Source organism: Cupressus sempervirens, chromosome 9 (assembly GCF_028749045.1).
Source record: "Cupressus sempervirens isolate cs-2001-9-10 chromosome 9, ASM2874904v1, whole genome shotgun sequence".
NCBI classification, from domain to species: Eukaryota; Viridiplantae; Streptophyta; class Pinopsida; order Cupressales; family Cupressaceae; genus Cupressus; species Cupressus sempervirens.
This window is the reverse complement of record NC_143126.1, coordinates 693,011,837-693,036,631: the sequence shown is the minus strand read 5'-3', so window position 1 is coordinate 693,036,631 and position 24,795 is coordinate 693,011,837. Positions and strand designations below refer to the sequence as shown.

At 36.3% G+C, this 24,795-nt stretch overlaps 1 protein-coding gene across 1 annotated transcript in view; it reads left to right on the top strand.

Moving 5' to 3' along the window:
• The window catches only part of LOC149540609 (N-terminal nucleophile aminohydrolases (Ntn hydrolases) superfamily protein), an 84,592-nt gene extending 65,203 nt beyond the window's left edge, over nt 1-19,389 (top strand). Inside the window, exons 3-7 of the mRNA XM_089801701.1 lie at nt 10,248-10,312; nt 10,432-10,851; nt 10,955-11,013; nt 18,630-18,734; nt 18,873-19,389. Of these exons, the coding sequence (XP_089657827.1) occupies nt 10,248-10,312; nt 10,432-10,851; nt 10,955-11,013; nt 18,630-18,734; nt 18,873-19,107 (884 nt within the window). The 3' untranslated portion in view covers nt 19,108-19,389. The remainder of the gene's footprint in view (nt 1-10,247; nt 10,313-10,431; nt 10,852-10,954; nt 11,014-18,629; nt 18,735-18,872) is intronic.
• The last annotated feature ends 5,406 nt before the right edge of the window (nt 19,390-24,795 follow it).

Here is a 24,795-nt window from a genome sequence, read left to right as displayed (position 1 = left end):
GGTTGGTGGAGCATATTGTTCCACCTATCAATTATTTTCCAAATGGGGTCAAATCTGAGTCTGTCCCCTGATAGTAATTTCTAACAGCCTCTTTGGACCTATCCATGGCCTCATAAAGACCTCCCATTGGGGATTGTTGCCCATCACATATGTGCAAGACTCTAACCAGGGGCATGGACATCTACATTTGAAATTTGAAAAATACAAATTAGTTAATAATAGGGTAAGTTATGAATTATTAATGAAACTTGAATAAACTAAAAATATAATGTTTTGATACTTGAAGTTACCTCTACAATCTCCTTAGCCTTTGCAAAAAGACTATCACCAAAGACTATTTGTGCCACAGCTTCTCCTTTGGGCTTCTTTGAGTAAGATGAAGCAACCCAATCAGCACACACAAACATTTGTTTTAGAGCCAATATGTGGTTGAGAATACTTTGCAATGTCAAGAACACCGTCGCAAACCTTGTCATAGCGGGTCTCACCAAATCTTTGCCTTTAGTGGTCTTTCTCATCAAATTGAGAACCCATGGGTGATTATAGATATAATTGGTGACTCGCCTAGCATCTTCCACAATTGGACTCACCCAATCAAGTTTTCCTATTTCCTCCAAAAGAAGGTGAAGGACATGTGCTGCACAAGGTGACAAAAAAAGTGTGGGATGCCTCTCTTGGAGGATTCTACCTAAAAGATTAGTAAAAAATCAATAATTAGTTACAAACTTTCCATATTTAGTATTTATATCAAATCTAAATTGAATAATACCATATCATTACATTCATGATTCATATTGAACATAAAAAATTAAATTTACCTGCTGCCACATATGTTGCTGCATTATTTGTGATTATTTGCACCACATTCTCTACTCCCACCTCCATGACAACATACTCCAACATTAAAGCCAATGTGTCATGTCCCCATTTTTGGTGACAGTTCGATTTAATTAATTTAATTAATCTGGTTGTCCAAAATAATGAATATTTTATAAGGACGACTAATTAATTATTTTAATTAAATAAATAAGTGATATTAAGTTAATTATTTATAAAGTTATCAAATAAATGAATATTAAAAGATAACTTTATATTTAATTAATTTAATAAAGTGACTTGGATTATAAAAATATTTAATAAAGTCACTTAAGAGATAAGATCAAAAATGTTGTAGAAGTCTCTGGAGAAGATGGAGAAAAAAGAATAAATAGGCACCCCGGGGCTCCATTCGAATCAGGCAGTTGTTTATCTCTCTTTTGATTTCAGATTGTGATTCAATCACGGGTGCATTGTGGAACCTAGGGTTTCTACAATTGTCATAACTGGCCATTGAGAACGATAACTCTCAATAGGTACGCAATTTTGAGGGTGTGAAATATCATCTGAATTATTGCAGATTGGAGGTGACATTCAGTCATTTCATCAGGCCATTAATTTGGGTCTAAGGCCAATTTTTGTGGTTTTTGCATCACTAGTCGTGAAAGGATCAGCTAGTGCGGAATTAATTGCCGCCTACACAAGCATTGCAAAATTGAAGACTTGTAACTCATTGATCAGTCTGAGGGTTTAAGGAAATTATAAACAACAATCTACTCTACCAAGCAGGTAAGAACTTGTTATCCATAATAATTCCGTTATCTTTTGAAGAGCAGCATGGCATCGCAGGATTGGAGAGTTTGTGGGCATTTGTATTGAAGACGAACTCCAGTCATCACATCGGCGCATAGATATGGGCCTAAGGTCGGATCACTAGACAAAGACTGCTGCACTTGAAGTGTATATTATGGTCGATCCATATTAATTATTGAAGACGCGACGCAACGAGTAGCGGAAACAATGAATAGACACGGGTCGGAATATATGTAAGGTCTGACTCAGTATCAACGCAAGCAGAGGTGATAGGTTGCGATTCATAAAATCGTAGAGTAATTGCAGGGCAATTTAACCGGGAGTTAGGCGAGCAATTTTCCTAAGGCCAACCTCCTATATAGCAGTGCTTCCGTGGAGCATGAAATAAGGGAACGAATTTGCAAGCCGCCGAACTAAGGATGAAGTCGTACCAGTTCAAAAATACTGGTTCATCGCATTGTATAATTCCGTAGCTGAAATATACCTTCGCCAAGTGATCAAACTCGGGGGTGAGTCAGCGGCATCGGTTTTTCCTCTACCAGCCGGTGAATTTTTACTGTTCCTATTCCATCCACGTTTTTTCTGGCCATTCCAAGCGGCTCAGGTCGGAATCACCAAACCAAGGAAAGAGTGCAAGTCAGAGACCTGGTGGAGTTTTGCGTGCTCTTCATAATCCAAGAGTTACAACTGCTATGCAACATTGTCCTCTGTTAACTGCATCAGTTTCTCATACTAAACGCAGTACCATTATAGTACGTGGTTCTTTGGATGGTTATGCCATCACAGGATCAAGTAAAAGTGTAAAATCCGGTTCATTGTCCAATATCCATACAGAAAATACTGGCAAGGGCTTTGCTGTGGCGGACTCAAAAAGGTTTAAGTTCATTGAAAGTTTAGACTGGCAGAATTCCTGTTACAAATTATATCTGGAGAAATTGTGCTCAGACTGGACAGAGGGTGGTAGTAAGTTGGCGGCAATCTCAGGTTTTTATTCCTTACAGTCCAGGTCTATTGTTTGATTATTGAATTATGGTTAAGCATTGAAACATTTGATTGTAATAGGAATTCTTTCCTGAACATCATTGGTATTGTTATCTACTGCAATTGTCATATCGATATTGGCGAATTATTTGAGATATTACCCTTTTGCATGACAAATTTTATAGTACATTGTCTTTCTTAGTATAACTCAGACTACAAGAATAGAATTTGTCTCAGTTTATCACTGGTTCTTAGCGACCTTGCTTGCAAAGTGTTTGACGAAACGTCAAACCCCTGAAGTATTAAGATTTCGGTGTTAAAATAAGCAATAATCCTGTTGGGGTTATTTCAGTGGTATTAGAGCGGTTTTCTTGCCATCCTGTGGGGTGAGAACTGACTTACATGAGTGATCCGCACTCTACTTCAACCAAGATGGACAAGTACAACACAAAGTCTCCAAGGACACAATCTTGGACCATTAATAGACACAGTATGCAGAGTCGAAATTGTGGAAAGGAGGACTATTCAGACATTCAGGATGAGCTCAGGAAAATAAGGCATAACATGTCTGAACTGTTGGTTAAGCACCACTGTATGAATGACAGGCTGTCCGACCCAACTAAGGTGAATAAGTCAACTGGATTTCGATTCGGAAAACCTTCTCGCAAAGCACTAGCTGATACAGTGGGCGATGTTACTAGGAACCTTAATGAGGAGTTCGAGAAACAAGTGTGCAACCGGTCAGAGGTTTCAGTTCGGTCACAGGAAGAAGTGGTGAAGGATATTACGCTGATGGATAGTAACTGTCAACTCGATACTCAAGTTGAGACAGTTGTATACGGGTTTCCCAAGGGTTATGTCTCAGGTACTCAGGGTAGTTTGGTTCCGACAAGCAATGATTACAGTGGAGTGAGTTCAGATGATGATAAGAATGTTGATGGTGAGATACCTGGTAGAGTTGAGCAGCCATTGAGCATTCATGATTTTGCTGACAGAGAGTACCAGGCTCAGTTAGATGCTTTGTCACATGAGGTTGAGACTGGTAGTACTTCACATAAGTTGACTAGTCGGCTAAAGGTAAGCAAAGATAGTGTTGTGACTTCTTTATCTCATCATGACAGGATGTGGGAGATGATAGAAGAGCATATCCGAATGATTCAGTCACAAGGAAGGCATAAGGGAGTTCAGGCAAAATCTTCTTGCTTTGACTTACAGGCAATTAGTGAAGGAATGGGAACAATGAAGTTGAGTTATCTACATCTTCTATCAGATCGGGACCATCTTCTTAGACTTGTCAGAGACTACTCAGATGCCTTGAGAAGGAAGGAGGAAATTGACAAGGTTTCTCGCGAGCTTGAGGACACTCGAGCAACTTTGGCTTTACAGGACTGGGAGAGACATGAGAATGAGCATGGCATGGAGCTAAGCTTAGTTTCATTTGGCACGTCTAACACTCAGCTTTCTACATTTGATGGGTCATATGTGGTTGCTGATAATGTTGCGCATTCATCTAGCATTCACATCCAGGATACAAGGACAAGGTCAGACAGGTTTGTAGAGCCAGTTGGTCACATTACTCAAGTAAGGAGTTTGCTTGAGTTACCGGCTGTCCCTTGTTCACAGATATGGACTCGAGAATGTTTCAGCAGCATTTGGGATTCAGTTAACTGGAGATCTTTAACACTTAATAGTAGCAATGTTTGTTTGAGTGCTATCATGGATTTGATTAGCAGAATACACGGTGTTGTCTTTCCTTGTGCCAGTAGCTTGTCCGATGTTGGTATTGGTTTTTATACACCGGTATTGGGCTTGGTTCATATATGTAGACGACCATTCTTGCTGAAAGGTGTTGAAGATTTTTCATATTTGGCAGTGTGTACAGATGAGTTCCAGGATCGTTTTGGCCTTGATGACATCCAGGAGGATGAAGTGGACAGTTTTGAAGATTCAGCTTCCTTGACAGTTTCTTTGGGTATAGAAGAGCTTGACAGCAGTACTACAACTTTTGACAACTTGGATGTTGATGTGGACCTTGGAGATGATTCGCAAGATATGGATGATAATATTCTAGAAATCAATAAACTAGAGGATACCCCTATAGACAACGCACCAGAAGAGGCTTGTAGGAGACAGTTCAGCTAGAGCCATCATGTGACTAGCCAGTTGAAAGTTAGTGAGCAAGACATTGCTATCGCTTGTGAGCATTTTGATATTGCTCGTCAATTGTTGGCCGTTACTGGCTGGGGTACTGCTATGACAGATGAGTCCAGCGGTGGTTACTTTTCTTTGGCAGAGATTCATGCCTTGCGTGAAGCTGTTTGGATTTTGAAGCAGGATTATTTACGATTGGTAGCCGACCGTGATCACTTCGTTGAGTGGGGAAGTACAGCTTATGAGGCACTCTTGGATTGTGAAGAAGAGGTGAGCGAGCTTTCCCAGGAGCTCATAGCGACTACTGAGGTTTTAGAGGACACACAGCAAGATCTACAAAAGTCACAACTTCAGTTAAAAGAGGTGACCGTGGAGTTGGAGTATTTGCGGTCAAAACCAGCCCCAGACCCAGTTCATTTGACTATTGAGGTGGATGATGGTAAGTACACTTCCGCAGTTGCTACTAAGGAGCATATTGTTGAGGCTGACACATATATTCAGGATTTGGAAGTCGCTGGTTCTAATGAGTTCGGGATACCGGTAGAGTCAAGTTTCCAGATTGATTCTTCTCAGATAGTTGATAGTGTGGTACAGTTGAGTATGCCACCCTTACAGGAGGACCAGTTGTGGTGTAAAGGGGAGTATGTTAAAGTTTCCTCATATAATTTTTACTGCACTGAACCGTTCATGGAGTATTTGCTGGATAGTGCATGTGTTCATTTGGACTCGCATAAAGTGACAGAAGGTGTTCTCATCCAAGATACTAGTGTTATTTGCAGATTGGTTGAGAAGATTATAGGGGTCCTTTCTACTATGCTACCTCACAGGGATCTCGAGGAGGGGTTTGTTGAGCAGAGTGCACAGGGACCTATCCGACCTACAGTCACTCGGAGTCAGAGATTGGAGCCATATGTTGATTTCCAGTTCAATGATGATGAGCTAGCAACAAAATTTGGAGGTTCTTACCGGCATTATACGGTAGGGTACGCTCATCATTTTTCTTTTGACACAGAGATAGAAGATTTTATTTCACGCAGATGTAGATTGGCTCCAGTTTCTTACCATCCATTAGGGGATAGATTGGCACCATCTTTTGAAAATAAAATTGGTAGTAGCAAGTTACTCAGCCTGTAGCATCGACACACCCGGAGCAGTTTTTCAGAGATTGGATTTGATGGCAGTGATGCAGGTACCTATGGCTGTTGTCATATCTACAGTGCAGTTGGGTGTAGGTGTCATTTTGACAGGGGTTTGAGTCTTGATAGAGTTGATGTTTCAGTTGGCTTGAGTTCCGCAGAATGGTTTCTTCTACCGACATCTACAGTTGGTTTCCAGATGATTTCACCAGAATTGTCAGTTGTTTGGGAATTGAGTACAGTTTTTCAGTTATTGGTAATAATGTTTTCTCCACGAGAGTATGGTGCGGATTGGGATGATACACAGATTTACATTTGGGACCCAGGCATACTGATTGGTTTATGGTTCAGCCATTGCTTGGGGACAAGCAATTTCAGGAAGGGCGGACTGTCATGTCCCCATTTTTGGTGACAGTTCGATTTAATTAATTTAATTAATCTGGTTGTCCAAAATAATGAATATTTTATAAGGACGACTAATTAATTATTTTAATTAAATAAATAAGTGATATTAAGTTAATTATTTATAAAGTTATCAAATAAATGAATATTAAAAGATAACTTTATATTTAATTAATTTAATAAAGTGACTTGGATTATAAAAATATTTAATAAAGTCACTTAAGAGATAAGATCAAAAATGTTGTAGAAGTCTCTGGAGAAGATGGAGAAAAAAGAATAAATAGGCACCCCGGGGCTCCATTCGAATCAGGCAGTTGTTTATCTCTCTTTTGATTTCAGATTGTGATTCAATCATAGGTGCATTGTGGAACCTAGGGTTTCTACAATTGTCATAATTGGCCATTGAGAACGATAACTCTCAATAGGTACGCAATTTTGAGGGTGTGAAATATCATCTGAATTATTGCAGATTGGAGGTGACATTCAGTCATTTCATCAGGGCATTAATTTGGGTCTAAGGCCAATTTTTGTGGTTTTTGCATCACTAGTCGTGGAAGGATCAGCTAGTGCGGAATTAATTGCCGCCTACACAAGCATTGCAGAATTGAAGACTTGTAACTCATTGATCAGTCTGAGGGTTTAAGGAAATTATAAACAACAATCTACTCTACCAAGCAGGTAAGAACTTGTTATCCATAATAATTCCGTTATCTTTTGAAGAGCAGCATGGCATCGCAGGATTGGAGAGTTTGTGGGCATTTGTATTGAAGACGAACTCCAGTCATCACATCGGCGCATAGATATGGGCCTAAGGTCGGATCACTAGACGGAGACTGCCGCACTTGAAGTGTATATTATGGTCGATCCATATTAATTATTGAAGACGGGATGCAACGAGTAGCGGAAACAATGAATAGACACGGGTCGGAATATATGTAAGGTTTGACTCAGTATCAACGCAAGCAGAGGTGATAGGTTGCGATTCATAAAATCGTAGAGTAATTGCAGGGCAATTTAATCGGGAGTTAGGCGAGCAATTTTCCTAAGGCCAGCCTCCTATATAGCAGTGCTTCCGTGGAGCATGAAATAAGGGAACGAATTTGCAAGCTGTCGAACTAAGGATGAAGTCGTACCAGTTCAAAAATACTGGTTCATCACATTGTATAATTCCGTAGCTGAAATATACCTTCGCCAAGTGATCAAACTCGGGGGTGAGTTAGCGGCATCGGTTTTTCCTCTACCAGCTGGTGAATTTTTACTGTTCCTATTCCATCCACGTTTTTTCTGGCCATTCCAAGCGGCTCAGGTCGGAATCACCAAACCAAGGAAAGAGTGCAAGTCAGAGACCTGGTGGAGTTTTGCGTGCTCTTCATAATCCAAGAGTTACAACTGCTATGCAACATTGTCCTCTGTTAACTGCATCAGTTTCTCATACTAAACGCAGTACCATTATAGTACGTGGTTCTCAGGATGGTTATGCCATCACAGGATCAAGTAAAAGTGTAAAATCCGGTTCATTGTCCAATATCCATACAGAAAATACTGGCAAGGGCTCTGCTGTGGCGGACTCAAAAAGGTTTAAGTTCATTGAAAGTTTAGACTGGCAGAATTCCTGTTACAAATTATATCTGGAGAAATTGTGCTCAGACTGGACAGAGGGTGGTAGTAAGTTGGCGGCAATCTCAGGTTTTTATTCCTTACAGTCCAGGTCTATTGTTTGATTATTGAATTATGGTTAAGCATTGAAACATTTGATTGTAATAGGAATTCTTTCCTGAACATCATTGGTATTATTATCTACTGCAATTGTCATATCGATATTGGCGAATTATTTGAGATATTACCCTTTTGCATGAATTTTATAGTACATTGTCTTTCTTAGTATAACTCAGACTACAAGAATAGAATTTGTCTCAGTTTATCACTGGTTCTTAGTGACCTTGCTTGCAAAGTGTTTGACGAAACGTCAAACCCCTGAAGTATTAAGATTTCGGTGTTAAAATAAGCAATAATCCTGTTGGGGTTATTTCACAATGTGTGCATTTTTCACTTTGTTGGAGGCGTCAATAGATTTCCAAAACACCACATCATCTTTGCAAGCAACCAATAAATTAATAATGGTTTTACTTCTTCCATCTGTCCACCCATCAGATAAAATGGTGCAGCCATACTTCTTCCACTCTTTCTTTTGGTCTTCTATCAATACTCTTGCCCTACCAATTGCATTGTCAAGCAACCTACAAAATTTAGGTGTAATAAAGTGTTAGTAAAAAATAGGAAATAACAATTAAGATTTAAAATATAACAATGAACTGAAGTGAAACACAATTATTTAAAACTACTAAATAGTAAAATAGTAACCTTCCACTCATATCCTTGTGATTAGGCGGCTTGTACCCTTTGCCTAATATTGAAATTGCATTCGCCAAATTGAACCAATAGGGACTATTAGCCGCATACATTGAGATATTGTTGAAAAACCAAAAATCAGCTGTTGCAATATCAGTTTGCTCATGCACCTCCATGAACCATCTAGTGCTCTCTAATGATGGTTGTGATCCAGCTATGTTCCTAGGCACAAAATAACTCCCTATCCTTGATGCGGATGGTGATGAAGAACTAGGAAATGTAGAAGAAGTGGAACTAGCAAAAGAGGCATTTTGTTTGTGGATCTGTGGGCTATGAAGAGATCCTGGTATGTTCTCAAGTGCTTCTTCTTCTTCTTGCATATCAAAAGGAGCTCCTTGAGATTCAGCTATGGCTGCCCTTATAGCTAATTTCGCCCTCTCCCTATTCAATTTTTTCTCTTCAGCAGCTGCAAGTAGGGCATTGATGAATCTTTTTTCTTCTTCAATTTGAGACAAGGATTTGAATCATGTTTCTTTATGCTTGCAAGGTGGTATTTGAAGCGGTTTATGCTTCCAAAAATAAGTCTCTCACATGAAATGCATATCACCTTCCCAACATCATTTGGAGCTTCATAGGCATACCGCCGTGCCTTATCTCTTGCATTTTTAGGTCGAGTGCCTATATATCCAGATGGGCATGGTGTTTGCGGCCACTCTTCTTGTGGGTTTGTCATTTTTTTTAATGCTTGACCGCTGCCCTACACATAAATTTATAGAAAAATGAATAAACAAAGTTAGAACAATTAGGGTTTGGTTTTAGAAAATCTTACATATTATTAAAAAAAAATTGTGGAACATAGAGCTGAATGGCTTTCAAATGATTCAAACATAGAGTTAAAATTCTTTTAAATGATTTTAAATCATTTACAATCAACAACAAAAACAATAGAACATTTGTTAAAACTATAAAATGTTTTCAAACAATGATAAAATGAACATACTTGGAAAGAGATTTGTCTTCTAAAACCGGTTAGAATCCTCCAAAATCCACTCAAATCCGCCTTAAATCACTTGCAATCAGCTAAGAATGCTTCCAAACCTTCTTCTCTCCATACCTCAAGGCTCTAGAGAACACAAATACAACAAACAATGAAAAAAAAGAGTCTTTGCCCTTTTAAGCCCGGTCCAGCCGAGTTTTTGAAACCGTGAGTAAGATGGAAAAAAACTCGCTGAGCATAAAAACTCGGCGAGTGTTTGAAACTCGCCAAGCACTCGGCGATTTTTCCAACTATGCGAGTCTTTCCTTAGAGGTCATAGGGGCATAATTGAATGTTTAGGTGGAAAATGGTGGTAGAGACCATCTTCCATATATTATATCAGCTCTATTTTCTCTTAGAATTAGCCTTGTCGCAATTTTACTATTTATTCATATTTAATAATTTACCACTCGTACATTTCATTCTTAATTTCTTTTTCCTTAATGCATTTTTTAGTAAATAATTTGTATCCAAATTTCCTTTGCTAACTTGTATGCAATGTGTATCACTTTTAGAATGTTTACTTTGTTGAAGGTTGGTTTTCTTGTTTGTTACGGCTACAGTTGGTGCTGGTGGGAGTCCAGATGAAAATGGAGAAACTACTCTTGATGCCATGGTCATGAATGGGGTAAAACTTCTGGTCAAATTCCTGTTGGTTTTTAAAATTAAGTTTATGAAAAATTTAGCATTTTTCTTTTTGACATGAACTACTGAAATTGGAGTTCATCATTCCAAGGGTTGTGTCAGGTGACAATGGAGGTTGGGGCTGTAGCTAGTATGCAGTTTGTCAAAGGGGCAATCAGGGCAGCAAAATTAGTTAGTGAATACACCCAGCATACTCTGCTTGTTGGCAATCGAGCTTCCACTTTTGCTCTCTCAATGGGGCTTCCAGGACCAACAAATTTGAGTTCACCAGAATCATTAGAAAAGTGGACAAAATGGAAGCAAAACAACTGTGAACCAAATTTTCGGAAGAGTGTAATTCCTATCAATGGATGTGGACCTTACAATCCTGTAATAGGCGCATGTGATTTGCAGAAAAAATATTATGCATGTGATAACAGAAACACCATTGTTAGAGACAGTATCTTGGCCAATGCCAAAACAGGCTCAGAGCACATTAACCGTCATAACCATGATACTATTTCCATGGCAGTAATTGATAAAGTGAGCAACCCTTAACAACCTCTGCTGCATTTTATTAGCTGTCAGTACATATTGTGTGAATAATTTGAAGCAAGAATTTCTGATTTCCTTGTCCTTTATATAGTTGGGCCACATCGCTGTTGGAACTTCTACAAACGGGGCCACTTTCAAGATCCCTGGAAGGTAACATATACTCACTTTTCCATCACTAGTATTATGATTCAATCAAGTTACATTATGAAAGGGAACATTAAAAATATTTGTTAGAGATATATTGCAAAACTGAAATTATTCAAATCTTATGTACTGCTTCTGGAACTTGTATAAAAAATGATCAAAATCCAGCTTAAATCTGAACAAAAATGACCTTTAAAAGTAAAACCTGAAAGGTTTTAATGAATATATTTGGAATAATAAGAATGGTACTGGAAAATTTTAAAATAGGTAGTGGAAATCCTTTAAAAGCAAACTTACTATTGTTGACATAGGTTTTTTCCTTACACTAGACAAAGTCATAAACTTTTGCTGAGCAGGTTTGGGTGCCAACTCAGACCTTATTGATCCAATGAGTATGAATGCTGCACTTGATCTGATATAGTCTTCACAAAGTACTGTATGTTCACCAATTGGTCAATATCAGAAGTATCATTCACACTATTACTTAGAAGTTAGAAGTGCATTTTTAGTGGTTGCTGTCTGTCTTGTTATCTGAATTGCTACCTTTTTTTGGCTGTGATGGCTCCTCGTAATCTAGGCCTGAGTCCACATTTTAAACAGGTACTGCAATTGAAGCTGCAAAAGCAGTTGCAGCAATAAAGTATCAGCATTTGTCATTGGAGTAAATTGTTTGGTTTAACATTATTTCTTCTCTTTTGCAACTTTAGTGACTCATTGGTTATCCCGTCTCAATGGCATGCAAACTGTTTGTTATTCATTTGCAAATTTAGTGACTTGATTTTTTCAAAATGATCTTCTCATGTCTTTGGATTAGATAATAATATTTTTTCCTCTCAATTCCTGCCTCTGTCAATGTGTGTTGTGTTTTCAGCGCTTGGTAGGTTTATTATTTTGGGCAAAGCTGTTTGTGTCATCTTGTTTAACTGATTAATGCAATCCTTATCCATTAATATTTTAACTACTTCCTTCTGGCCAAACCTTGGAGCAGAACACCAAGGCTATCTTTCCATTTAATGTTACAATATTGTCATAAACTTTAATGGCAGCTGAAGAGGACAAAAGATCTACAACATATACCTTTTTAAAGCATAGCAGGAACACACAAGCTCCGAAACATTTCCTTTTTAGAGCTAGAATTGTAATTCGATTTGAAAGACAAGATAAAATTGTAAAATCAAATAATCTATCCATGTTCATTAGAATAATCTGGCATTATAGCTAAAGGTCAGGCCCTTTCATAACAAATTTTCTGCTTCAGGTGCAGCTTGAGCAACTCTCCTATCTGCTAGTTTCTCTCCTGTAATGAGTTTAGAAGTGAGTCTGCTGCTGCATCATGGATGAGCCAGAAAGAGACTTATGTGGCCAGTACATATCATTTCATGCACTGGACAAATAGGTCCAGATCAGAATGCTGACCTTTGCTAGATTATTGCAGTTGGTATATACAAGAGCTGTAAGCACATGTAGAAGATGTTTATCTTTCGTGATGCCTAATAGAGAAAATTCATAGATTCAATATTTTAAGACCTTAACTTTCAGATTAACTTGAATTGTTGATGTACAGATTTTGATTTGGATTTTATAAAGTTTGGGAATACATAATTACAGACTTGGATATCAGTAGCTATACTACGAAATATTTTGTATTCAAAACTTAAACTGTCTTTCACTAACAATGCATAAATCTTGCTGAGTATTTTGATGGCACAAACAATTCCTGTGCGAGGGTACCAACTTATAGCATATCATGTCATGGTTTTAACTTATATCACGTGTGATGTTCTTGCCATTCTATCTTATAGTTGTCAAAACACGCTCAAGTAGGTTCAAGTGTTGTGAGAATGTCATTGTTTGAAGAGTTGAGGATGTGTATATACAAGTTTTTATGGAGCAGAGAGGGAATTGTGATGTTGCTCTGCTGTGTATTATTTTAATGAACTGTAACATAGACACACTGCTTCTTTGCTGTTAAATTCCCTTTATGGTGTATGGTTTTTATTTGACAAGGTTAAATGAGCTCATTAATTATCTCAGTGTAGGCCTCCTCCACTTCCATCAGATTGCTAGACCATGTAGTGTCAACTTCACTGCTACGCAAGCCACATTGGCATCAAGGAGCATGCCTGCTTAGTTTTTGAGACTTGATCCCTTTCACAAAAAGTGCACTACTTTATAGCACCTGCTAAACTACAGCCCATGCTAAACGACAGCCCCACAGACTCTTCATGGTACATGACTGAGTGTTTTGTTAAGTTTGACCTTTAGGCTGTGATTTTTGTAGTTTGAATTATATCTATGTACCTTGGGAAGGTGTCTCTTGTATATTTTGACAGGGTTTTTTTATTGGATATTTTTGGGATGGGTTGGAAACGTTCGCTAGCTGTACCTGATTCTCATTTTTTATTGAAAACGTTTCCAGAACCATAGAATTTTCTTTCAATACAGTAGGGGACATCTTCAGCCCAGCCAACATAAAAGAATACCATAAAATTTGGAAAAAAACGGGTGATCGAGGCCCCATAAGGATCCCCACACCTCTTAACCTAAAATAATCACAGTATCAATCATGAACAAAAGAAAAACATTTTCCCATTCTTCTTATCGTGGAGAAGACAGAAAGATAACAGTTATGAGAAGAGAATATACCAGCAATAAGGAGGCAAGAGAGCTGTATTTGCACTTGCAACCATGAGGAGTCTTTGAAAAAATTACATCAAACAACATTATTTCTAATAAGTTAACAATTCATTGTTTGTTTGTACAGATTCTTTTGCATTATTTTTTGGCTTCATGTTTGTGCTTGCAACTATAATGAGTTTTTAACAAGAACAAGCAGCAACAAAGAGGCCATAGTGGTACTACTGGGGGGTTCTTCTGGCATTGAGAGTTTTGCAGGGATTATGAGTACTAATAACCCATTTGTATCCCCTTCTGAAATCCTTAGAACTCACGCAAAGGGTCCATTGAATTGAGAACAACCATGTTTACAATTTGCAACAACAATACACAGAAAAGAAAAATATTCCGAGGGAGAAGAGTGTATGTCTCTGTCATTTTTGTAACAAAGATTATAGAGGCAAGTACACAAAGGTTTTACTCTCATATCTGGTGCATAATTGGATGGGGGTATAAGGTTGTAAAATAACAACCTTAGTTGATAAGGCTGAGGTGGTTAGGTTGTAGATGGGGGGTGAGGCAAAAAAACAGGGAATACCAATAAGGACTATACAACATATTATGTCGACGACTATCCAAATTTTAGATGTTAAAGAGTCAAAGTGGAGAAGGTTCTTCTAAGGGAAAGAGAAAAGATACAGTTGTTGCAAGGATAATATACAATCATGAGAAATGGTCAACTTTTTTACTGTCACTTTTTGGATGCCTATGCCATGCATATTTTTTTAATTCTTTTTTCAAACAAATGCAATTGTTGTTGGTCTCTTATTTGCTTTCCATGAAGAACATGAGCCATGCCTATCCTCCTTGATAGTGTATTTTAAGTTGAGTCTACTGATGGAGGAAATACAATAGACTTGAATAAGGAACAGATACTCTATTATCATAGATTTGTGGACCAATATTAGACGTCAACACTCAACAATGTCATTATCTTGTGTTCTTCAAAGCTATTCAATGTTTACGAAAGAGGATGGATGCAAACTTCCAAATAACATATTCTGAAAGATTCCATAAAAAAGGTTGGCCTTCCAATGTTATACAATTGGCAATTGATTCATCCTTCTAATGTTATACAATTGGCAATTGAGTCATCTTTTGCGTGTAAATTAGCTAGCTGGATGGTGGAAGGTGTAAAACAGATTTTTTGGCCCCATATTATGTTCATGTAACAAGCAACAGATTGAAAGACATTTGAACGATAGATTGGGTGAAGATGGTAGTGGGAGAAGCTAGAGACAGATCTTCATTTGCAACTATTAAAATCTCATTTGCTTTCTTTAAGAATTTTTCAAAGAAGGAATTCTTTAATCCAATAGGGCTACTAGATGTGCTAGTTACTTTATTTTGTTAGAGAGCATGTTTAATGAGCAGGAGCCTGTATTGTATATGATGGCTAAATCTAGAGTGGTGTAAGCGGGCAAACAAACACATAGATGAAAGAAGAAGTTTGATACAATAGATCATTCATGACAATTGGTCGTCCACAAGAAGTAAAAAATTAAAATTTTTTTTTTTTATTAAATTGTTAATTTTAAACGTTTCTAATTTTTAACTTATTTTACGTTGTCGTAGTATCATTTTTTGTCATTCAAGTCTAAATGTTTCTTGAAACTTTATGTTTTGTAATTTGTTTATATTTACATTCCCCCAAGTTTTTGGGACGGGGACGGTAGGGGATAGTGGGACAGGTTTTCGGAACAGTGAATTTTTTGTCAATTTTGAGGAAATGGGAATGGCTATATAACAACAGGGAAAACTAAATATATAGAGAAATTTAAAATATTTATCTGAAAACATGGATAAAGCATGTACTTATACATAATAGAATCTTAAAATGTAAGAATCAGCAGAATTCATATGGCAAATTTGTGTTACTTTCAAAGTCTCATTTGTTGAAGAAGTCAAAGTCAAAGTCCCCTAGATGTCCCCAAGTATCCGAGATGTTTCCGGGACATCTCTAGAGGAAAATACAAACTTCCAAATAATATTTATTCATATATATAATATTTTGTAAATTGGTGTGGATTCCCCCCTTAAGTCACCGCATCCCCATTTCCTTGTAAAATAACGCTCCAGCAATTGAATATGTATTATTTCCTTCTGTTTTTATCCTTTGTTAGGTGTGAGGGAAATGACCTTTGCTAGTCACGACTTATGTTTTCTTGAGTCACGTATTCCTTGATCTGTAGCTTAGTGTAATTCCTATCATGCGATAGGTGTTTGCCATTTATATTTATTAATTGATCTACTCTTACGTTGATATATTAATATATTATTAATATTTATTATTGGATATCTATTATATTAGATATACTTCATGTGATGTATATATATTTATAATATTGTTTAGGTTATATATATATATATATATCAAATACGTACATAATGTATTAATAATATACAATATTTATATTTATATTATAATATATATTAATATATCAAGTACGTAATGTTTATATAATAGATAGTTATCAATTCGAGTATATATGATCTCTATTCATGTTGTCAATATGACTCCGGTATTTTCAGTAGATAACGTTTTGAACTATTATCTCAAGTATAGAAATGGTAAACTGCATATATTGTAGCTTTTAATATGGGTGTCTTCTTTGATTGATTTTTGAGCTTCTTCATATGAATATGATAGCATCATTTGATTATTATATATAAATACATATGGTAATTAATTTTCTTAATAATTGTCATTTTGATTTTGTTGTCAGAGTTTTAGGTGACTCTCCAACACCTTCAGGAACAATTGAAAGACCAAGATAACTTGCACTAGAGAATGGCAAGACAGTTGCATTAAGATGCAAGAATAATATTATTCATAGTGGACATTGTTTGACATGATGGACATAATTGAAATGTACAGAATAGGCCTGCATATATAGGCAAGATGATAAGAGACAAAGATAAGCTTACACCTGCACAAGGTGGAATCACATGTCCACCAAAGGTGGATCATCTTCCATTATGCAATGAAGTATGTGCAATTATGAGGATGATAATGTGATATATGTACTAAAAGTGGATCTCACAAATGAAGTGGAATGAGATGACAGCTATCACCACCTAGAGTGGAATTCTCCAACACCATGTGCTTAACTAAGGTGCAAACTCCTAAATGTCTCAATGGTTTATGGATTTTTCAGCTTGATTGGTGTTCAAAATTATATAAGCATGGAAAAACCCTAACACTCCTTTCAAAATCACTATGTCGTTGGGTTTATGTTTGATATTTACTTCATCAATTTCACACTTATGACTACGGTTCATTTTTATTGAAGATTAAAGTAATGCTTGACAGGCTGTTGTTGGACTGTGACTTGCGACTCCCAACAAAGAGTAAACTGAAAAAAATAGCAAATAAGTCCTTTAATCACAAAAAAATTAAAAAAATTGAGAACTGATTAGTGCAGAAGCATGATGACAGTAGCCCCTACCTTGCAGTGGCTGGATTGTCTTCCAGCTGTGGAGAAAACACTCGGAACTCTAACTAGGTGACAGAAAAAGACAAAAAAATCTTGCCTTTTATGTTTTAAGGCTCATGGGGCTTCTTGGCTTCTTATTCCCCTTGTAAATCTCTCTCCACACACACACATATAAAATAAAAATAGATTTACCCTTTGTCCCTCTGCTCCCATCCAGGATGCTTGGATGTCCTTTATTGCTCGAGGGACATCTGAGGAATGACCGTCTTTTGCTGTTTTTATGATGTCACGATTCCCAAGGACATTTTTGGGCTTTGGAAAAATAAGGGATGGATAGGAGACATTCTCTAACATCCTGTTTTGTATATGCCATTGAGGACCAGAGATGTGTCAGGCAGTAATGTTGGTTGTGAATAATTATAATGATTTGAAATGTGGAGGTTACCAGCCGGGCAAGTAGGCAGCCACAAAAAGAGGATTAGTTTAGAGCTATCATCTTCCTGAAGCGCATTGTGATAAAAGAATGCATACTTTTTTGTTGGCCTTGTATTGTCTTTAGTAATCATTTCATAGAATATTTTGTTCTTTCTGAAAATGAAAGATAATGAACTAGAAAAACAGTGAAAACAACCAAAATTACATGAAATGTCTGTAAAGTCTATATGGGTTTAGCCTTCACAAATATTGTGTCAAGCGTATTGACAACATGCCTTTAGCCTTGTCTTTTGAAATGTCACAACTCACGTCAAGGTCAACAGGACATGCATTATTCTGAGCTGTGTATAATGGGAAGTTAGTTTACCAGAAACTTGATCTGTTTTGTTTGCTAATTGCTAAATTCTGAAATTTGGAGATATTCCAAATGCATAATTTTGAAATTTCAAGATATTCCAAGCTGGGTTTGAATAGAGGAGAGGTTTATAACTCTACTACCTAATCTGTGCAATCTGTGTTTGAATTGTTTTTGAAAGAGGGGAAAGGTTTTGAGCATCTGATATAATCTGCTTTGTTTTTCAGTAGTTTTAGCAATTCTTTTGAGGTAATTATCTAACTCAGGTGATTTGGCAGAGCATCACGATGCTTTGATGTTCATCACAGGAGCTACACTGGTTTTTAACTTTGGAAGATCTTGGAGTTTGATTTCAATTTTTTTAAAAATCTATGCTCAAATTCACTAACGTCATTTCATTGCTGTAGGGTATTTCTTTGTCTGGATGTCTCATTATCATCCAATTATGGTGGTTGATTATTTGTTATTCATCATAATTTTTATACAGATTCAGAATTAGTATAATAACTACCTAATATTTATGGCTGCAACTATTACTTTGCACACAAATTCAAAAAAAATATATATATATATATATTTGGATGCAACTATTACTTTGCACCCAAAATTGTATGTATATATATATATATATATAGATTCTATAATTCTCACATGATTTAGTTTGGCATTGTTAAGCAAGGCTATCATCTGTTAAGATTTTGATTTGAGTTCTGTTTTAGGGTCGGTGATGGCCCAATTGCAGGGTCATCTGCATATGCTGACCAGGAAGCAGGTGCGTGTGGTGCAACAGGCGATGGTGACGTGATGATGCGGTTTCTACCATGGTAAATTGTATAGCTCGCTAAGAAGAGAAACTTTTAAATAATTAAATAGAGGTTCTTAGTTTATAAATCAAGTGCCGGAGTATTTTCAATATTTCATTGGGGGATGGTTTCTCAACAATTTTGGTTTTTGGTTTATAGCTATCAAGTTGTGGAGAGCATGAGGCAAGGCATGACACCAAGGGATGCGGCAGTTGATGCCATTTCACGAATCAAAAGGAAATATCCTGATTTTGTTGGAGCAGTGTTCGCTTTGAATGTTCAAGGGGTTCATGCTGGAGCTTGTCATGGATGGACTTTCCAGTATTCAGTCAGAAGCGAAGGCATGGAAGATGTTGAAGTTTATACCATTCACCCCGAGGATAACAAATATTGAATTGGATACTCTGAGGTTCCATTTACGTGCAAACCAGAATAAATGGTTTGCAAGTCATATGTAACTATAGGCTTCTTATTCTTCTTTCCCAAAAAGTTTCTTCTACCAGGTTAAGAGGAGTTAATATCAAATGAGGTGAAATAACAGATTGGACCTAGCAGCCAGAGATGTCAACATCTTTTAGCAACTTCCCTCGTGAAGTTTCAGACTGGCAATTTTCTCGTTTCTATAGTGGTGCTGATAATTCATTAGGACTGAATAAATGGATATTTGCTTATCAAATATGTGTTATTTTTTGTTTGGGAATTTTGTTATCAGAGTATTGGGGATTTAGAAACAGCATTCCATTTATTAATTAATCATTTTCTTTGTGTGAATACGGTAACTACTCTTATTAAACCAGAGGTTGTTGACAAAATGTGCTACACTTATTAAACCAGGCCTGGCTTGAACTTTTCGCTGTTATTAACTTAGTTTCGGGAGTACTACTTTTGGGGACTGCGCCAGACTTCAGAAGGGAAAATTTTTTAAAAATAGGAAATCTAAATCGTTCATGTAGTAAGGCATTCATATTGTAACTATGTTTCATTAAATGAGAATTGAATTGAGAATTCATGTGTGACCGACACACATCAACAAAATTTAGTTGTTTAATGGTAAATGTGCGTATATAACAACACAAGGATTAAAAGCTACAAGTACAGAATGACAATACTTTAGAAAAACAACATAGTAACTACATCTTACTGATGTGTTCGATCTTCTTTGAGCAATTATATATCAATAAAAGCTCGAGTATAAGTGACTCTTGAGAGGAACTATTGGCTCATCCAGTACGATGACCAATCCCTCCTACTACTCCCCATGAATCTCTGGGACATCTTTGGGATCAACATCCCAATACATGGCTAGAGTCCGCACATGGTTAGATTCCGCCGATGTTAATTCTGCAATTGCTAGGCATTATGCTCGGACACCATCTTCTTTGCGAGTCTACAAGAATACTGCAGGCTTTTTATGCAAGTGTACGTGTGGAACGCCCATTCTGTAACCACAATTGTACAGAGTTGAAAATATTTTGTCTGGAAGGAAATATTTACGCTACCGTACTACTATTTTCCATATGGGTTTGATATTGGCAAATTGGTTCTATAAATCTCAACGAGGTCAGGTTCTGGCATTTTTAAGTCGATAGGCTTCACTCCTAGGGAATCCTTGACCGGATTGTTAGGATTTTCTAACAGTCTTACGTCGTTAAACACAGAAATTGGTGCCATAAAAGTTAAGCTGATTAAACGTCAGGAAAATGCTGTGCAGAGCCAAAGCACGGTGTTATGCACAGGATTCATAATGGAATATTTGGATTGTTTCATGCTGATATACGAGCAAGTCGTACTAGAAAATATGCGTCCACCATATCATGTCCCTTGACTCTGATAATAGGAGCTATCCCGAACAGGAGCTAACTAACTATTCATTCACAATGATCCGCCTAGGGCGGTGCAGTGGGATATAACCATTTACGAGCACGGGGAAGGAGGTCGTCATTTTGCTTTACAGCGCTCTGCGCGCCTGGCCTTTTCCTCTATTGGCTAAAATTTTATGGGCTCCCTCAGGAAGGCATGCGTTCTTAACGCCTTAGTCCAACATAAATATGTCCAAGGCGCCGTTATCCAGACACCAAAATATATTCTTTTGTTGAAAGATGCACTGCCATCGGGAAGAACCGAGCTAAACACCGTAGATGTAAAGGAAAAATACTATATCCTTCATTTTCGGTTGAAGACTACATTTTAAAGAGATTGATTGTTAACGCCCAACTATTGCCATGATCGGCTTCTCCCTATTCTATGACCTGTCAAACAAAATCCCTATCCAATATTGATGAACTGCACAACTTGCAAATAGTCAGTCGGCTATAATTAGAATTTTGGCACTCGTGCATGTCAAAAGTTTGCAGAAAGTCTTCTTCATGACGGTAACGCCCTTGTGTCCAGATTGGTCTATCTTAAGACAATTCTTTCATTGATTCGGCCCTTCAGGACATTGTAGGCAGGGAGAAAACCTTTAGGAGCCTCTATGCTTGTATTCTTCCATTGTTTGCACGAGTATCACATTCCCTATTCGTTGTTTGCCAAGTCTCGTTGTCTTCCATCTTTCATCAAAGTTATTGTCCATATATTTTGTGCAAAACTCAAAATATTTTTATAAATTTTGAACATGTTTTGAAACTAAGGTTAGAGTTTGGAATTTGATTTTATATACGGATGCAAAAATTCGATATTTTCTTCAAGGAAAAAATTTCCAATAATTGTAACTAATTAAAGGAGTTGCTATATAATTTTTGGTGGGTTTCAACAAGTGATGACTGCAACCTTAAAATAAATAAATTCTATATTATAGGATAATTCCCCACACCATGCCACACAAATTCTAAGGATTTTTGTGTAAAATACTTTCCAATTACTAATTCCACAACACACTTCATCATTCTACAATAGAAGTGTACTAAATGATGCACCTCATGATTCTGCAAAGAGATTTCCAAAAATAATGTCAAACTTTATTTGATGATATATAATTTCAGCGTAAATCCTCTTCAAAATATCCAACAGGATAGTAATTTGATGATGGTCCAACTATACACAAAATCTAATAATCCATCAAAGAAAAACAGATAAAGAAAGATTAAGAAATGGAGACAAATACTAATAGACGTATGCAAAATATTTGTACCTAGAAGGTGCTCTTGTGCACAATTAAAAAATGATAGGTAGAACAATATGAAATGACAAATAGCAAGCAAAACAACAAGAAATGACATCCTATTCTATCTCATAGACTAAATGAAAGAGAAGAGCCAAGCATATTGATAAATCTTTTTAAACAAATCAATGTTTAGATTTTTGTGATGATTGGAAAAAAATATCTCATTTTTCCTAATTCATAACAACTATTAAACTTGTCGCTATTGTAGAAAGGCCTCAAGAATTTATAAATTAATTTGACTGAATTTTAAAAAATATTAATTTTGATTTCTTATATTAATTTAAGATTTTTAAAAAATAAAATTTTCATCTTTTCTATTTATGTAGAAATTCTTAATATCAACCTTTGAAATCATGACGATTCATCTTCACTGTAAAATTCTAAAATATAGAAAGGAGGTTTTATTTTTTTCAAATGTTATTCTATATAATTTAGTCAATCGTCTATTGGTGCTCCCACACGATAAGGGTTGAGAGATCAAGTGGTAAAGATTATGTGGTGATAGATAGATAAATAGATACATAGATCAAAGAGAAATAGAGAACATTGAATATAGATAAAGGCGTTGAAGGTCAAGCGATAGGAATGTTAATTTGTGCATTTAATAAATATATAAAAACATGGTTAGGGTGATAGATAGAAAAATTGTGAGACAAATAAAGACATATCAATATAGAAATAGAGAGTGATCCAATAATAAGCTCCATCTAATCATTTGATATATATTTGACTATCGACGTAACTCTTGCATCCCTCAAAGATGCAAGTGCTAGTATTTGAAAAAAATCAAAATGCATGGAATACAAGAAGTATTACCAATATATCCTTATTGAAATGTTGTGAAATTGAATACAGGAGATTGGTTTGACTAGTTCATAAATGTGATCATATATAGTTTAGTCTCTCCTTTTTTTTTCATCAATTTCTTTGTTAAAGTTTAACATCATTTTCTCTCTTATCCCTCCTAAATATTGTACAAGTAATAATTGGGGCTTGTAATTCTCTAAGTTTGCATCCCATACTTGAACTAAGGTTGCATCTCATATCTAGACTAAAAAGAGAAGTAAAAATTTATTCAATTAGAAAGAAATACAAAGTAAAAATTTATTCAATTACAGAGAGATACAAAGAAAAGAGGGCAGACTACCTAATAGAGAAAGAGCAGTACAAAATTCTCTACTACTTTTTGTTATTCAAAATAGATTTGATGATAGGAAATCTAATGTAATAAATGTCAATAAATACTTCTTATGATTATTGAATGTTTCTTGACCAAATTATTAGAATTACATACATGCACAAGCTCACATGCATGCATGAACACACATGTATGGAAAGGAGTTGATAAATGGAGCTACCCTTAAACATCACACACTAAAGAGAAAATTAGGTTTGGAAAAAACAAGTCAACTTTGAAAAAATAAGTCAACTTAAATGGGTTTGAAAGTTGTGTTATTCTAGTCCCCATGGGTTAGGCGAGTTGGTTTGAGGATGTGGGTAGATCCCCATGGTCTTGGGTTTAGCTCATTGTCCGTCATTACCCTGTCATAGACACTTAGGGGAGTTGTTGGTTATCCTGTGGCCGAAGGGATTAGTCTCGCCCCAAGCTGGGCCCGTAAAGGGAACCCGCTGGGCTTCGGTTGCGGGGATACCCTCCAAGAAGCAAAAAGAAAAGAAAAGAAGTTGTGTTATTCTAGTTCTCAACCAATCATAAGGATAACTATGTAAAACATTATATTCAAGGAAATCTTCCAAAAGGAGATTGGTGTGGCCCTAACAAGTTGTATTGTGTTAGTGTATTCTATCTGACATGTTTGATATAATAAGGAAATCTACATTAAGAAGGCTATATATACGCCCCCTTTAAAGATGACAAAATGGGGGTACTTTGATATGCATATATATGTGTGTGTGCCCCCTTTATGTTTACACACACACACACACACATGTATATATATACATATGCATATACATATATATGTATATATATAGATATACATATATATATATGTATAGGTATATGTATATGTATATATACATATACATATATACATATGTATATGTATAGGTATATATATACATATGTATATGTATATGTATATATACATATACATATATATGTATATGTATATATACATATACATATATATGTATAACTATACCTATACATATATATGTATATCTATACCTATACGTGTGTGTGTGTGTGTGTGTGTGTGTGTGTGTGTGTGTGTGTGTGTGTGCGTGTGCGTGTGTGTGCGTGCATGCGCACTAAGAAGGCTATAGATACACCCTCTTTAAAGATGACAAAATGAGAGTACTTTGACATTTAGGAAAAAATAAACAATTATATATATGTCTGTATGTATGCATGCATGCTTGAGTGATTAATAATTGAATGATTTGATGCCAGAATTGTTGATGTATGGATGATTGATGTTTGAATGATCGATATTTGAACTAATGGTTGATTGAGTAGTTGGTGGATGATTGGTTTCCTTGATTCCTTAGTTGCCAATTGATGATTGGTGGATGAATAAATGGTTTCCTTTGATTTGATGGTTTGATAAATTGGTGAATGATAAATGAATGAAAATTTGAATTCATGGATTGACGAGTGATGATTAATTGAGTGTTGGTTTGATGAATTGGCGAGTGATGATTGATGAAAAAAGGAAAGGAAAGGGGCTTTTAGAGTCCATGAAACTAGCCATAGGTATATGGGTTAACATATGGTGATAGTGTATGGGACTACCTCATACTCCTTGCGAGAGGTACCTAACTGCACTACAAACGAGGCATACATACCCTACCCCCCAGTGGGATTTGAACTTGTGACCTCTCTTTCGAGAGTAGAATGAATCTTTGAATGAATAATCCTTTATACATTACCTGTGAAAGAGTTACCACCTTTCATAA